This window comes from Pongo pygmaeus, chromosome 10 (assembly GCF_028885625.2).
Source record: "Pongo pygmaeus isolate AG05252 chromosome 10, NHGRI_mPonPyg2-v2.0_pri, whole genome shotgun sequence".
NCBI lineage: Eukaryota > Metazoa > Chordata > Mammalia > Primates > Hominidae > Pongo > Pongo pygmaeus.
Window position 1 is genome coordinate 7,843,979 of NC_072383.2, and position 15,506 is coordinate 7,859,484.

Genomic DNA, 15,506 nt, shown 5'->3' on the forward strand with positions numbered 1-15,506 from the left:
ATTTGTCTGAAAACAGAGAAAGCCCCTACAGGGAAAATCCAAGATGGCTTCCAGTGATTTTCATGTCCTGAGTTTCAAATCCTTGTGTATAAGTCCCCTCTTACTCTGAATCATGGCTGGCCTGTGTGACAAATAGAATACTGCAGAAGAAATAGGGGTGTGATTCCAAGATGAAGTCATCAAAGTCATGGAAATTTCCACCTCGGTCTCTCTTCGATCACTTGCTCTGGGCCAGGTATGGTGGCTCACACTGGTAATCCCAGCACTTTGGGAGGCCGAGGCTGGTGGATCACTTCGGTCCAGGACTTTGAGACCAGCCTGGGCAACATGGCAAAACTCCATCTCTACAGGTAATTTTTCAAAAGGTAACTTAATCTGTAGGAAGCCAACTGCCATGTCCTGAGGTTATTTAAGCAACCCTGTGGAGAAGCCTATGTGGCAAGAAACTGAAACCTTCTACCAGCCACTAGCACAAACTTGCCAGCCATCTGAGCTTGCCACCTGGGAAGCACATTCTCCAGCCTCAGTCAAGCCCTCAAATGATTGCAGGGCTGGCTGCCATCTTGACTGCAACCTCGTGGGGCACCTGAGACGGGAACATACAGATAAGCTGCTTCTAAATTCCTTACCCACAGAAACTGTGAGAGGTAATACATATTTATTGTTGGTTTAAGCTACAGAGTTTTGGGGTACCTTGTGAACATTTCTAGATTCTAAATGGCGTTCACTCTTTAGTGGGTCATCATTGCTTGTTCTTGAATCAGTACACACATGGAATCATTCTATTCATTTCCAAGTCACAGATGGATGTATCAGCCCTGTAGCTAAAAGGATGTGTGGTGGAATCATTTGGTAATGGCAGTTTTGAAGATGAAGTCTGAAAAATGCAAGATGATTTTGCCATCTTCTTGAAATCTTTAAACAGGGTGGAAGACTCTGGAATAAAAAAGGATTACATTTAATCCTTAGGTTAAATATTTTAATTAATAATATTATCACCACAAACATTTGAAAATGTCAGTTGGAAGACGATTTAACTATTTCTTCTTTTTTTTTTTTTTCCCCAGACAGAGTCTTGTTCTGGACTCACTGCATTCACCCAGGCTGGAGTGCAGTGGTGCAATCACAGCTCACTGCAGCCTCAACCTCCTAGGCTCAAACAATTCTCCCACCTCAGCCTCCCAAGTAGCTGGGACTACAGGCACGCACCACCACACCCAGCTAATTTTTTTGTGTTTTTGTTGAGATGTGGTTTCGCCATGTTGCCCAGGCTGGTCTCCAACTTCTGGGCTCAAGCCATCCACTCCCCTCTGCCTCCCAAAGTGCTGGGATTACAAGCATGAGCCACTGCACCCGGCCTGAACTACTTTCAAGAGAATCCAATGGAACACGTACATTCAATAAGATTACACACACTAATAAGGGAAAGGAGAATATCTGAAATACAGTAGAGCCAATATGTGTTGTAGTAACAAGAACAGTAATAATGATAAAGCCAGACATGATGACACATGCCTGTAGTTCTAGCTACCCAGGAGGCTGAGGTCAGAGGATTGCTTGGGGCTAGGAATTCGGAGTTTGAGGCTGTGGTGTGCTGTGATGATGCCTGTGAATAGCCACTACACCCCAGCCTAGGCAACACAGCGAGACCCTGTGGCTTGAAAGATGGTAATAATAAAAGAAGAATAAAAATGATAAAATGTAATTAATACAGGGACCACCCATATCTTAGATCGGTTTACCCAAATTCCCTTCTCCCACTTACTTCCCACAAACATACTTCTTGTTCTTAGGCTTAGATGTTGTTTGTTTGTTTGCTTGTTTAGTTTGTTTGATACATAATTTTCTTGTTTTTAGAGAGGGGGTCTCACTATGTTGGCCAGGCTGGTCTCAGACTCCTGGCCTCAAGCAATCCTCCCATCTTGGCCTCCCAAAGTGCTTGGATTACAGGCATGAGCCACTGTACCCAGCTGTTTTTTAGAAACAGGATCCTGTTATACCACGCAGGCTGGAGCATATTGGTGTGATCATAGCTCACTGCAGCTTGCAACTCCTAGACTCAAGCTTCCTGCGTAGCTGGGACTACAGGTGTGCACCACCATACCTGGCTCTGAGATTTTCTTAAGAGGTGCTAGCTAGTTAAATAACTAAATCTTAATATAAATGTCAAAAAGAAGATATGAGTCAAAATTCTCAGGAAAGGACTTTGAAGAAGGATGCTTCTTTTTGCATCAGCATTTGTGTCGCTAAAGTGACTTACCAGAATTATGCAGTGCAGCTCCAGTGCATACAACATCATCCACAGAGGTGGGTATTGTGGCCAGTGAGCTTCATCCCCAGGTGGGTAGTTGACAAAATTCCTCCAGCAGTGATAATACTCTAAGGAAACACAAATCTTGGCTCATTCAACAAGCAACAATGGCAAATTACTTAAGAAGATCCCCAACCTAGTTTACCATATAGAAAGCCTCTAGTCTCTGGTCTAGTTGCTGCTGGACATTAGACTCCCTAAAAAGAATAAAGCAGTTCATTTAAAGATGGCTGAGAGGCAAGACTAGAGAAAAGAGTTGTTGGCCAAGCGCAGTGGCTCACGCCTGTAATCCCAGCACTTTGGGAGGCCGAGGCGGGTTGGTCACAGGTCAGGAGATCGAGACCATCCTGACTAAGACGATGGAACCCCGTCTCTACAAAAAATAGAAAAAATTAGCTGAGCGTGGTGGCGGGCGCCTGTATTCCCAGGTACTCAGGAGGCTGAGGCAGGAGAATGGCATGAACCCGGGAGGTGGAGCTTGCAGTGAGCCGAGTTCGCACCACTGCACTCCAGCCTGGACAACAGAGCGAGACTCCATCTCAAAAAAAAAAAAAAAGAGTTGTTGTTGTGTGTTTTTGTTTTTGTTTTTTGATACACGGTCTCACTCTGTCAACTAGGCCAGTGTGCAGTGGTCCAATCATAGCTCACCGCAGCCTTGAACTTCTGGGCTCAGGAGATCTTCCTACCTCAGCCTTTACAGGTGCATGCCGCCACGGCTGTCTGATTTTTTTAATTTAATTTTATTTATTTTATTTTATTTATTTATTTATTGAGACAGAGTCTCGCTCTGTCACCCAGGCTGGAGTGCAGTGGCGCGACCCCGGCTCACTGCAAGCTCCGCCTCCTGGGTTCATGCCGTTCTCCAGCCTCAGCCTCCCGAGTATCTGGGACTACAGGCACCCGCCACCACGCCCGGCTAATTTTTTTGTATTTTTTAATAGAGACGGGGTTTCACTGTGTTAGCCAGGATGGCCTTCATCTCCTGACCTCATGATCCGCCCACCTCGGCCTCCCAGAGTGCTGGGATTACAGGCGTGAGCCACCGCACCCGGCCTGATTTTTAAATTTTTTTTAGAGATGGGGTCTCACTATGTTGCCCAGGCTGATCTTGAACTCCTGGTTTCAAGTGATCCTCCTGCCTTGGCCTCCCAAAGTTCTGGGATTACAGGCATGAGCCACCATGCATAGCCAGGAGTTGTATTTTTGTAACTTTCCTTGTCATGAATTTCAGACCTAGTCCTTTATGACATTATTTTGGACTTTTACTTCTGAGACTTCCAGCCTGGGCTAACCAATCTTCTGGCCTAAAAACAGCTACTATCACCACAGTCTGTTGTAAACAATGAAGTTTCTTTGTTTACTGTTTTTACCTGATGCTCTCATAATCTGAATAGTTACTCCACTGTTAACAAGGTCCCTGAGACCTTGCCGATTTCGTTGATCCATGTGCCAAAAAAGCCGTGCTACATAGATCACTAGAGTGACACCAGGGTGCTGACTCAAAAACTCTCTAATAGCCTGGGAGCATTCCCAGCAGGGACTCCAGGACAAGAACCAGGTGATGGAGCAGCTGATGGATGAGTGAAAACGTCTTTCTGACGTAAATTTTTTTATAAAATTAACTTCCACGTGATTGGTGGTGTTTTTGCCTGAGCTTCGCCAGATCTTCCAGCTCATGCCCCACTTGATTTCGTAGAGCAGACAGGTCTCTTTACGAAGTTCTCTGGGGTCATAGAAGACATCAAACTCCCAGGATTCGATTCTTCTCCTGAAATACAAAAAGCAGCCCACGCTGTCATGCCATATTTAGAGAGATCTTAGAAATCTTTTCCTGCTCCCCTCTTCTTTTTTTTTTTTTTTTTTAAGATGGAGTCTCACACTGTTGCCCAGACTGGAGTGCAGTGGTGCAATCTCAGCTCACCACAACCTCTGCCTCCCAGGTTTAAGTGATTTTTCTGCCTCAACTTCCCGAGTAGCTGGGATTACAGGCTCCTGCCACCATGTCCAGCTAATTTTTTGTATTTTTAGTAGAGATGGGGTTTCACCATGTTGGCCAGGCTGGTCTTGAACTCCTGACCTCGTGATTCGCCCACCTAAGCCTCACAAAGTGCTGGGATTACAGGCGTGAGCCACCACGCCCAGCCTCTGCTCCCCTCTTCTATCAGGCTAATCTGAGACATAACATCTGAGGAAACTTCTTTTTCTAGTATATGTCTCAAAGTTATCTGAAGAGGTCTGTTTGAATTATCAGATTTTTTTTCTCACAAACATAGTGCACAGGTTTTTTCCCCCAGTCACATTATTTGGTGACCACTCTCTAATACCATTATGTTTTAGTCTTGAATTCAGGTATAAGTGTGTCTTTGTTTCTCTTTTAAAGTTTCCTTCATTATATTCTAACCCTTTTTTTTTTTTTTTTTTTTTTTTTTGAGACATGGTCTCTCTAAGCTGGCCAGCCTGGTCTCCCCTCCTGGACTCAAGCTACTCTCCTGCCTCAGCCTCCTGAGTAGCTGAGACTACAGCTGTGCCCCACCACGCCTAGCTATATTCTAACTTTTCTATTTTACACCTAGAGGTGCCATGTTCCAATCCTTATCTTTTCTATTCCTCAATGGACTCTAACCAGATTTTCTCAAGTGTTGAAGCCTCAAACTGCCAACAAGATTGTATTGTCAAGAACAGACAAAAGAGCAATTTAGCCTCAAGATTCTTCCACATTAGGATTCTATATACTAACTCCTATAAGAAAGAAATTCTAATTGCTCTCAGTGGTGTCTTTAGATTTAACACTCTCTATGTCTGAAAGCCATGACTCAAGGGAAACTCAGAATTGAGCTGCAGACTCTTCTTTGCAATATGGTTAAGTCACAAGCTTATCACATCCTAATAGTTCCCACTCATCCCTAAAGTATCACATTTATTTATTACATAGATCAATCCTTCCACCTATCACGAGATAATATATTCCTTGACATGACTTCCCTGTCACATGTCAGAAAAATGGACAGACATTATAAAATGAAGATGAAGTTAAAGTGACAAATGAGTTTCCCAGGTATTTCACTAATGGCTATAAAAGCATGCGATTTAAAAAAAGAAGAGAAATCGTAAGACAGTAACAGATAAGCAAGCTAGAAAATCATTTATTTAAAGAGATCAAAAGACATAAGAGCAAAGATACAAAAAACAATAACCATAGAAAATGAAATTGGAAAGGGCAAAAATGAAAGAAAGAATGGAAAATGGCAAAAGAGAAAAGGAACAATAAAGAAAGCTATATCCACAGTTCCTTTTTTTTTTTTTTTTTTTTTTTTGTTTGAGACAGGGTCTCAGTCTGTTACTCCGGCTGCAGTGCAGTGGTGTAATCATAGCTCACTGCAGCCTTGACCTCCTGGGCTCAAGCGATCCTCCCACTCCTGCCTCAGCCTCCTGAGTAGCTGGGACTATAGGCGCATGTGCCACCATGCACAGCTCTTAAATACCCATTGATTCTTGATCAAATTAAATGGGCACTGTGATAGTATTATTCTTACCTCAGAGTGGGGTCACCGGTTGAAGGACCTGTTGACCAAGATATGATTATGTCAAACAACACTCAAATATCAAATGAGTTGCTAAGAAAAAGTGCTCTATTATTCCAAACCTGCAAATCATCTCAGAAAATGGAATTTGAAGATTCTCTCATGGATTAATTGTATTGGACCAGCTCATTGTACCCAAGAAAAGCAAGATTTTTAAGGACTCTACCAAAATCTGTTTTCCCAGATGCCCAATCCCAAACAAGGTAGTCTGCCTTAAGACTTCAACAAAAATGATTAAGCACAATAGGAAAGTCATTTCTTAAAGGCTCTTAGAGGCTGGGCGCGGTGGCTCACGCCTGTAATTCTAGCACTTTGGGAGGCCAAGGCAGGTGGATCACCTGAGGTCAGGAGTTCGAGACCAGCCTGGCCAACATGGCGAAACCCTGTCTCTACTAAAAATACAAAAATTAGCCAGGTGTGGTCGCAGGCACCTATAATCCCAGCTACTCAGGTGGCTGAGGCAGGAGAATCACTTGAACCTGGGGAGAGGAGGTTGCAGTGAGCCAAGATCGCGCCATTGCACTCCAGCCTGGGCAAAAGAGCAAAACTCTGTCTCAAAAATAAAAATTAAAAATAGGCCGGGCATGGTGGCTCACGCCTGTAATCCCAGCACTTTGGGAGGCCGAGGTGGGCAGATCATCTGAGGTCGGGAGTTCGAGACTAGCCTGACCAACATGGAGAAACCCCGTCTCTGCTAAAAATACAAAAAAATAATTAGCTGGGCGTGGTGGCGCATGCCTGTAATCCCAGCTACTCAGGAGGCTGAGGCAGGAGAATGACATGAACCTGGGAGGCGGAACTCGCAGTGAGCCGAGATAGCGCCACTGCACTCCAGCCTGGGCGACAGAGCGAGACTCTGTCTCAAAAAAGTAAATAATTAAAAATAAAAATAAATTTAAATTTAAATAATAAAGGCTCCTAGGTGTAATTTCTATGTGACCTCATAGTCTCCTGTACTTCCTTCATCATAGTCATTATCATTCTATATCATGATTGCCTGTTTACACACCTGTAATAACACTGAATTGTAAATTACGTGAGATATGGATTTTGTACATTTTGTTCCAGACCCTATCACACTGCCTGAAACTTGTTAGTTAGCAATAGATTTGAATAAATTACTGAATAAATGATTAAATGAACTTCACTACTGTCCACTACAAACATATTTTCCCCTTCCTTCTTTTTCTTCTTTCTTCTCTTCTTTCGTCTTTCTTTCCTTCCTTCCTTCTATTCTTTCTTTCTTTTTTCTTCTTTCCTTCCTTCCTTCCATCCTTCATTTATTCCTTCCTTCCTTCTTTCCTTCCTTCCTTATTTCTATCTTTGTCTTTCTTTGTTTCTTTCTTTTTTTAAATAGAGATAGGGTCCCACTCTGTCACCCAGGTGGGAGTGCAGTGGTGCAATCATGGCTCACTGTAGCCTTGAACTCCTGGGCTCCAGTGATCCTCCCACCTCAGCTTCCAGAGTAGCTAGGACTGCAGGCACAGCACCTTGCCTGGCTAATTTATTTTTATTTTTGCTTTTATTTTTATTTTTGTAGAGACAGGGGTCTCACTATGTTGCTCAGGCTAGTTTTGACCTCCTGGCCTCAAGAGATTCTCCCACGTTGGCTTCCCAGAGTGCTGGGATTACAGGTGTAAGTCACCAGGCCTAGTCCCCTTCTTTATTTTTCTACCTTATTTAACCTTTCTCTTTTTTGCTTATGCCTTAGATCTTATGATGAAATCCAATAGCAGTAGCATCTTTATACACTTCAAAAAACATTTAACCATTAAAATATTTTGTCAGCCAGGCATGGTGGTTCACGCCTGTAATCCCAGCACTTTGGGAGGCCGAGGCAGGTAGATCATCTGAGATCAGGAATTCAAGACCAGCCTGACCAACATGATGAAACCCCATCTCTACTACAGATACAAAAATTAGCTGGGCGTGGTGGCAGACACCTGTAATCCCAGCTACTTGGGAGGCTGAGGCAGGAGAATTGCTTGAAACCAGGAGGCAGAGGTTGCAGTGAGCCAAGATCATGCCATTGCACTCCAACCTGGGTAACAATAGTGAAACTCCGTCTCAAAGAAAAGAAATGGTAATTCTATCAACATATCTGATGGCATTTTTTTTCTTTTTTTGAGACAGTGTTTCACTCCCGTCACCCAGGCTGTAGTGCAATGGTGCGACCTTGGCTTACTGCAACCTCCGCCTCCCAATCTCAAGCCTCCCAGGTAGCTGGGACTACAGGCGCACGCCACTTCGCCCAGATACTTTTTGTAGAGATGAGGTTGTACCATGTTGCCCAGGTTGGTCTTGAACTCCTGGGTTCAAGTGATCCCCATGCCTCGGCGTCCCAAAGTGCTAGTATTACAGACATGAGCCACCACGCCCAGCCTGATGCCAAAGTTCTTTTCACTGTACCAGATGGTCTCCTAGTAAAAGAGTAAGCCCTAGAGAATTAATTTTAGCAAATCAACAATTTAAAATCCTGTTTTTTAAGGAGTTAACATATGAAGAACAAAGCTGACAGTAAACTAATATAGTATGTTCGACTTCAAGTATTTATTTATAAATAAGTAGAAAAATAATTTGAAGAAAAATTGGCTTGCATTAAAAAACAGAACTGGAGAAAAAAGATAATCAAACAAAGGATGTCAGTTGAATACCACTTGTTGTCTATACACTAAATCAGAAAGTTAAGGTCGAGTACGTCATGTAATTTGGATCCCACAAGCATGATGTGGGATACATCATGTGGAAGAACTAACTTTAGCATTGGGTTTATCACTACATTTTTTGCATACATGTGGAAGAACTAACTTTAGCATTGGGTTTATCACTAGGAAAACATTGCAAGGTGCCAAGTAGCTCAGATGACCTGTCAGTCTCTGTGATATGAAATGGAAATACAGGGCCGGGCGCGGTGGCTCAGGCCTGTAATCCCAGCACTGTGGGAGGCCGAGGCAGGTGGATCACAAGGTCAGGAGTTTGAGACCAGCCTGGCCAACATGGTGAAACCCCATCTCTACTAAAAATACAAAAATTAGCCAGGCGCGGTGGCGGGCGCTTGTAATCCCAGCTACTCGGGAGGCTGAGGCAGGAGAATTGCTTGAACCCAGGAAGCGGAGGTTGCAATGAGCCAGGATCATGCCACTGCACTCTAGCCTGGGTGACAGAGCAAGACTCCTTAAAAAAAAAAAAAAAGAAAGAAAGAAATGGAAATACAGGAAATGTTATGACACGATGGGTAGAGAAGCCTAATGTAGACATGGGAATGGACAGCTTCGAGGGGCCTCACAGGGAGTGGTGCAGACCCTGGGGGTGGAGTAGTTTGGAAAATAGAAAAGGAGGTGGCGTTGGTGGGGCTTTGATTTTATATGTATATTGAGTGCAGTGGCTCACACCTATAATCCCAGCTTTTTGAGAGGCCAAGGCAGGAGGATCTCTTGAAGCCAGAAGTTTGAGACCAGCCTGGGCAACATAGTGAGACCCCATTCCTACAAAATGTAAAATTAGCAGGGTGTGTTAGCACACACCTGTGGCTACTTGAGTGGCTGAGGAGGGAGGATCACTGGAGCCCAGGAGTTCCAGGTTACTGTGAGCTATGATTATGTCACTGTACTTTAGCCTGGGTAATACAGTGAGACCCTGTCTCTTAAAAAATTAAAATTTTATTTCATTTGTTACTTTTTTTGGGGAGGCATGGTCTCGCTGTGTTGCCCAGGTTGGTCTCGAACTCCTGAGCTCAAGAAACCCTCCTCCTTCAGCCTCCCAAAGTGCTGGGATTACAGGCATGAGCCACCATGCCTAGGCCAAAATTTTTAAAAAGAGAGAGAAGGAAATAAATGGAAGATGTGTATTTGAGAATTTATATACCGCATGCCTGCTGCTCCCCTGCATGACTCTGGTCAGATTACTCCATGGTTATGAAATCATGCCTCACCTGGCCTACAAACTAATCAGTGTCACTCCGTGGAAGAAAGTCTGGGCTGGAAAGGACAGAGGTTCAGTTTCCTGGGGTGCTGTGTGAGCGGCCCCGGCTTTGGAGTGATCTAAGCAGTACTTTGTTTAGATGGCTCTCCTGGCCCTTATCATCAGAGGAATGTGGACCCCACCCTCCAGATGAGGAAGTAAAACCAGGCAAAACCATGTCCTCCGTTCAGACTCTCAAAGGGGGTTATGAATTTAAAGCGTCCATGAACCTCAGTCTAGTCTGGAGAAGCAACACAGTGTTGCAATCAAGAGCTTAGGCTCTAGGGTCAGAGAAAAATGGGTTATAATCCCAGTTTAGCCAATTACTTGCTCTAACACATTTGGCAAGTTTCCTAACCTCTCTAGACCTCAGTTTCCCCATTTGTCAAATGTAGATCCTAAGATTGCCTATTCCACAAGGTGGTCGGAAGACTCACATAACACAACGAATGGAAAACATTTGCCAGGTGCCTGACGCAGCAGATGCTTAATAAACGTTAAGCATTGTTATTACGGCAGCCTTTCAGAGGGTTAGAAAGATGCCTGTTTTATGTTTATTTCAATGGCAAGAACATCATTGACATTAAACATCAACTCGGGAATTTTGAGGAGGTGAGAGCCTTCTGTGTAAGAATACTTCTCTTTCTTATCTATATTAATTGGTTTGCCATGCATATGCTTATGGATTTTTAGTTTGGGTTGCAAAAATACCCACTTGGTGTCCTAGTGTATTGTATATACGTGTGTGTGTGTGTGTGTGTGTGTGTGTAAATAGCTATTTAACAGAGGAAAAAGGGAACTAATACTTGTAACATAAACATCTCAATTATATATTTGGCATCCCAGCCAGAATCATTTGAACCAACTGCATTTTGTACTAATTTACTACCCTTGAATTGAGCCTAGTGTGTATGTTTCCTCGCCATGACTGCCAAATTGTTAGCTGAACACTTAGTTGCATAACATAGAACCTAAGTTGAACCAATCCTTGGAATATGTCTCCAAAGTCAGAACACTTTTGAAGTGAATCTGAGGCTTTTTACACCTTTAAGGCTGGAGAGAGGTGGATTGCACACTTTCTGACGTTTTATTTTTCATATAGAGGGCTAGCCATATTCCTACCCACCTATCAGAATGGCTATATGTGTGTGTGTATATATGTGTGTGTGTGCACACACACACGCAAAACACCAAGTGCTGGTAAGGTTGCAGAGAAACTGAATTTCTCATACTTTGCTGGTGGGAATGTAAACTGGTACAGCCATGTTGGAAAACAGTTTGCAAATTTATTTAAAAAAAGAAAAACTAAAGATTCAACTACTGGCCGGGCATGGTGGCTCACACCTGTAATCCCAGCACTTTGGGAGGCTGAGGTGGGTGGATCACGAGGTCAGGAGATCAAGACCATCCTGGCTAACACGGTGAAACCCCGTCTCCACTAAAAATTAAAAATTAAAAAAAATTAGCCGGGCGTGGTGGCGGGTGCCTGTAGTCCCAGCTACTCAGGAGGCTGAGGCAGGAGAATGGTGTGAACCTGGAAGGCGGAGCTTGCAGTGAGCTGAGATCGTGCCACTGCCCTCCAGCCTGGGTGACAGAGCATGACTCTGTCTCAAAAAAAAAAAAAAAAAAAAAAAAAAGCAACTACTATAGTACCCAGCAATTGCACTCCTAGGTATTTATCTCAGAGAAAAGAAAACAGAGGTTCACAAAAGCCTGTTCATGAATGCTCATAGCTGTTTTATTTGTAATATCTAAAAACTGGAATCTGCCCAGATGTCCTTTAGTAGGTGAATGTTTAAACTGTGGTGCATCCATACCAAGGAATACTACTCAGCAATAAAAAGGAACAAATTACTGATACATGCAACAACTTGGATGGCTCTCTAGGGAAGTATGCTGAATAAAAGAAAGCCAATTTTACAGGGTTGCATACTATATGACTCCATTTATATAACACTTTGAAACAATAAAATTTTAGAAATGAGGACATATTAATGGATGTCAAGGGTTAGGAATGGGGTGGGGCAGAAGGGAGGAGGGTTTGACTATAAAAGGGTGACAAAAGGCATCTGTGCTATGGGAACTATTCAGTAGCTCACTGTGGGAGTGAATACATGGACTTAGGTGACAATATTGCATAGAACTAAATACACAAATGAGTACAAGTAAAACTAGGGAAATCTGAATAAAATTGGTGGATTGTTTCAATATTAAAATCCTGGTTCTGATATTATTCCATAGTTTGGCAAAATGTAACCATTGGGGAAACTGAGGAAAGTGTACAAGGAATTTCTCCTTTTTTTGTCTTTTGTTTGTTCGTTTTTTTTAACTTCACTAGCAGGAAGGTATTTCTCCATATTATTTTTTTAAATTATATGCGAATCTATGATTATCCCAATTAAAGTTTCAATTTAAAGAAAGGGTATTTGGGTCAGGCACGGTGGCTCACGCTTGTAATCCCAACACTTGGGATGCCAAGGCAGGTGGTTCATGAGGTCAAGAGTTCAAGGCCAGCCTGAGCAACATGGTGAAACCCCGTCTCTACTAAAAATACAAAAATTAGCCAGGTGTGGTGGTGAGCACCTGTAATCCCTGCTATTCTGGAGGCTGAGGCAGGAGAATTGCTTAAACCTGGGAGGCAGAGGTTGCAGTGAGCCGAGATTGTGCCACTGCACTCCAGCTTGGGTGACAGAGCAAGACTCTGTCTCAAAAAAAAAAGAAAGAAAGAAAGAAAGAAAGGGTATTTGGGCCAGGCACAGTGGCTCACACCTATAATCCCAGCACTTTGGGAGGCCGAGGTGGGTGGATCACCTGAGGGTCAGGAGTTTGAGACCAGCCTGACTAACATGGTGAAACCCCATCTCTACTAAATACAAAAAACTAGCCAGGCATGGTGGCCCATGCTTGTAATCCCAGCTACTCGGGAGGCTGAGGCACAAGAATCACTTGAGCCCAGGAGGCAGAGCTTGCAGTGAGCCAAGAATGTGCCACTGCACTCCAGCCTGGGTGGCAGAATGAGATTCCGTCTAAAAAAAAAAAAAAAGAAAGAAAGGGTATTTGATGGAAAACTATACAGCTATACAAAAGAATGAAATCATGTCCTTTGCAGCAACATAGATGCAGCTGGAGACCATTATCCTAAGCAAATTAACACAGAAACAGAAAACCAAATATTGCATGTTCTCACTTATAAGTGGGAGATAAACCTTGGGTACACATGGACATAAAGACGGGAACAGCCGGGCACAGTGGCTCACACCTGTAATCCTAGCACTTTGGGAGGCCGAGGCAGGCAGATCACGAGGTCAGGAGATAGAGACCATCCTGGCCAATATGGTGAAACCTCGTCGCTACTAAAAATACAAAAATTAGCCAGGCGTGGTGGCATGTACCTGTTGTCCCAGCTACTCCGGAGGCTGAGGCAGGAGAACGGTGTGAACCTGGGAGGCGGAGTTTGCAGTAAGCCGAGATCACGCTACTGCACTCCAGCCTGGGCGACAAAGCGAGTCTCCGTCTCAAAAAAAAAAAAAAAAAAAAGAGACAGGAACAATAGACACTGGAAAGTCCAAAAGGACTGAGGGAGGGAGAGGGTAAAGAGCTGAAAAACTTCCCATTGGGTATTATGTTCACTATCTCGGTAGCAGAGTCAATACAAGCCCAAACCTCAGCATCACACAATATACCCTTGTAACAAATCTGCACGCGTACCCCATGAATCTGAAATTAAAATTATAATTAAAAAATAATAAAGAGTATTTGGTAGTGTGGAGAGAAGCCAGGATATCTTTGACGATAGATGATAGATAGATAGATAGATATCTTTATATAATTATAATTATACATATTTTAAACCACAACTCAAGAGGAAGGAGAAAAGATAACTGAATGAGTAATAAGTGTAAAAAGATACTTGTAAAGAACATATGGAAAGATCCTATTGAACTAGCAAAAAAGGACCAGGCTCCAACTGGAGCCAAGTGGTTCCTGAAGACATTTACAGCGCAATCCTGCTACATAAGGGATCTCAAGTGGGGCACAGATTCTCCCTTTGAATCATGCTAACCTGGAAGGGAAAGAGAAAAAAGCAACAATTACTGCTCTTAGGTATAGAACCTAATAGTAGGTCCAGCACTAGAATTGAGAGATGGGAAGTAACAATTGATGTGGATATGAGCAGTCATCTAAATTCCCAATGCACAGGGCTTCAGGGAGAGGGGATTATCTTCATCTCTGCTTTAGTCAAAATAAGCCCTGGCTGGGTGCCATAGCTCATGCCTATAATCCCAACACTTCAAGGGGCTTTGGCGGGAGGATTGCTTGAGGCTAGGAAATTAAAACTACCCTAAGCAACAGAGCGAGACCCCATCTCTACAAAACAAAACAAAACAATACCTTTTTTAAATTAGCCGGGCATGGTGGTGTGCACCAGTAGTCCCAACTGCTCAGAAGGCTGAAGTGGGAGGATCACTTGAGCCCAGGAGTTCGAGGCTACATTGAGCCATGATCGCACCATTGCACTCCAGCCTAGGTGACAGAGCAAGACCCTGTCTTTAAAAAATAAAAAAAATTAAAAATTTGAAAAAAGACGGCCAGGCACGGTGGCTCACACCTATAATCCCAGCAGTTTGGGAGGCCAAGGCAGGTGGATCACCTGAGGTCAGGAGTTACAGACCAGCCTGGCCAATATGGCAAAACCCCATCTCTACTAAAAATACAAAAATTAGCTGGGGGTGGTGGCACGTGCCTGTAATCCCAGCTACTTGGGAGGCTGAGGCAGGAGAATCACTTGAACCCGGGAGGTGGAGGTTACAGTAAGCCAAGATCGCACCATTGCACTCCAGCCTGGGCGACAGAGCAAGAGAGACTCCGTCTCAAAAAAAAAGGAAGAAGAAAAGTACTGGAAGGAGACAAAAGGTGGTGGGGGCACCATATCGACCATATCAGAGATGGCAGTCAGAGAAGACATCTGTAAAGAGGGACATTAAAGCTGAGACCTGAATGTAAAGTTAGAGAGCAAGACATGTGGACATCAGGGAAGGGGAGAGCTTTCCAAGCACAGGGAACAGCAGGTGCAAACAACCTGAAGTGTGGACCTTGACTTGTTCAAGGAAGAGCAAGCAAGTCAGCCTGGCTGGGTTGGAGTGATCAAGACCCGCAATGGAGGGAGATGAGCAATGGAGGGGGTAAGCCACAGGGCCTTACCAGCTCTGGATAGTATGCTAAGTGTAAGAAGCCATTAGAGAGCATGGGGATGATTGAAGGGAAAGTACTGGATTTTAGAGACCTGCGCCTCTCAGGACTCAGAGCCTTGGGGATGTTCCTAGCAATAAAATGGGCACTGACAAGGCCTGAACCTCTAAGGGTGATTTGGGGAGATGCAGGCAAGAAATTCATCCCACGCTCCTTGCCAAACCTTAACTCGCAGATGCTATTTTTGAACAAAGAAGAGTCACAGGCTCTGGGAGACACCTCCTTTAAAACAGAGCATGCTTTACCCTAGGCTGTATGTGTACCTGTTTGTGTGTGTTACTTTTTATGCATTTGCACTGGATAGTAGAGGAGTTGTAGAAAGGACTCAGGCATGGCATGGTTTTTTTGTAGATGGAGAGTGGTTCTAGCTGGTGAGAGGAACTAAAATGAGAAATTAGCCAGAT

The 15,506-nt window shown here is 43.7% G+C and overlaps 1 protein-coding gene across 2 annotated transcripts in view; it reads right to left on the bottom strand.

Annotated features, from left to right (window-relative positions):
- Window positions 1–643: 643 nt before the first annotated feature.
- APOBEC1 (apolipoprotein B mRNA editing enzyme catalytic subunit 1) overlaps window positions 644–15,506 on the bottom strand; it is a 34,964-nt gene continuing 20,101 nt past the window's right edge. For both annotated transcript variants that reach the window (XM_054444289.1, XM_054444288.1), the window contains 4 exons: window positions 5,845–5,872; window positions 3,682–4,079; window positions 2,261–2,379; window positions 644–936 (listed from right to left, as the gene is read on the bottom strand). In XM_054444289.1, coding sequence (XP_054300264.1) covers window positions 787–936; window positions 2,261–2,379; window positions 3,682–4,079; window positions 5,845–5,872 — 695 coding nt within the window. In that variant the 3' untranslated portion in view covers window positions 644–786. The remainder of the gene's footprint in view (window positions 937–2,260; window positions 2,380–3,681; window positions 4,080–5,844; window positions 5,873–15,506) is intronic.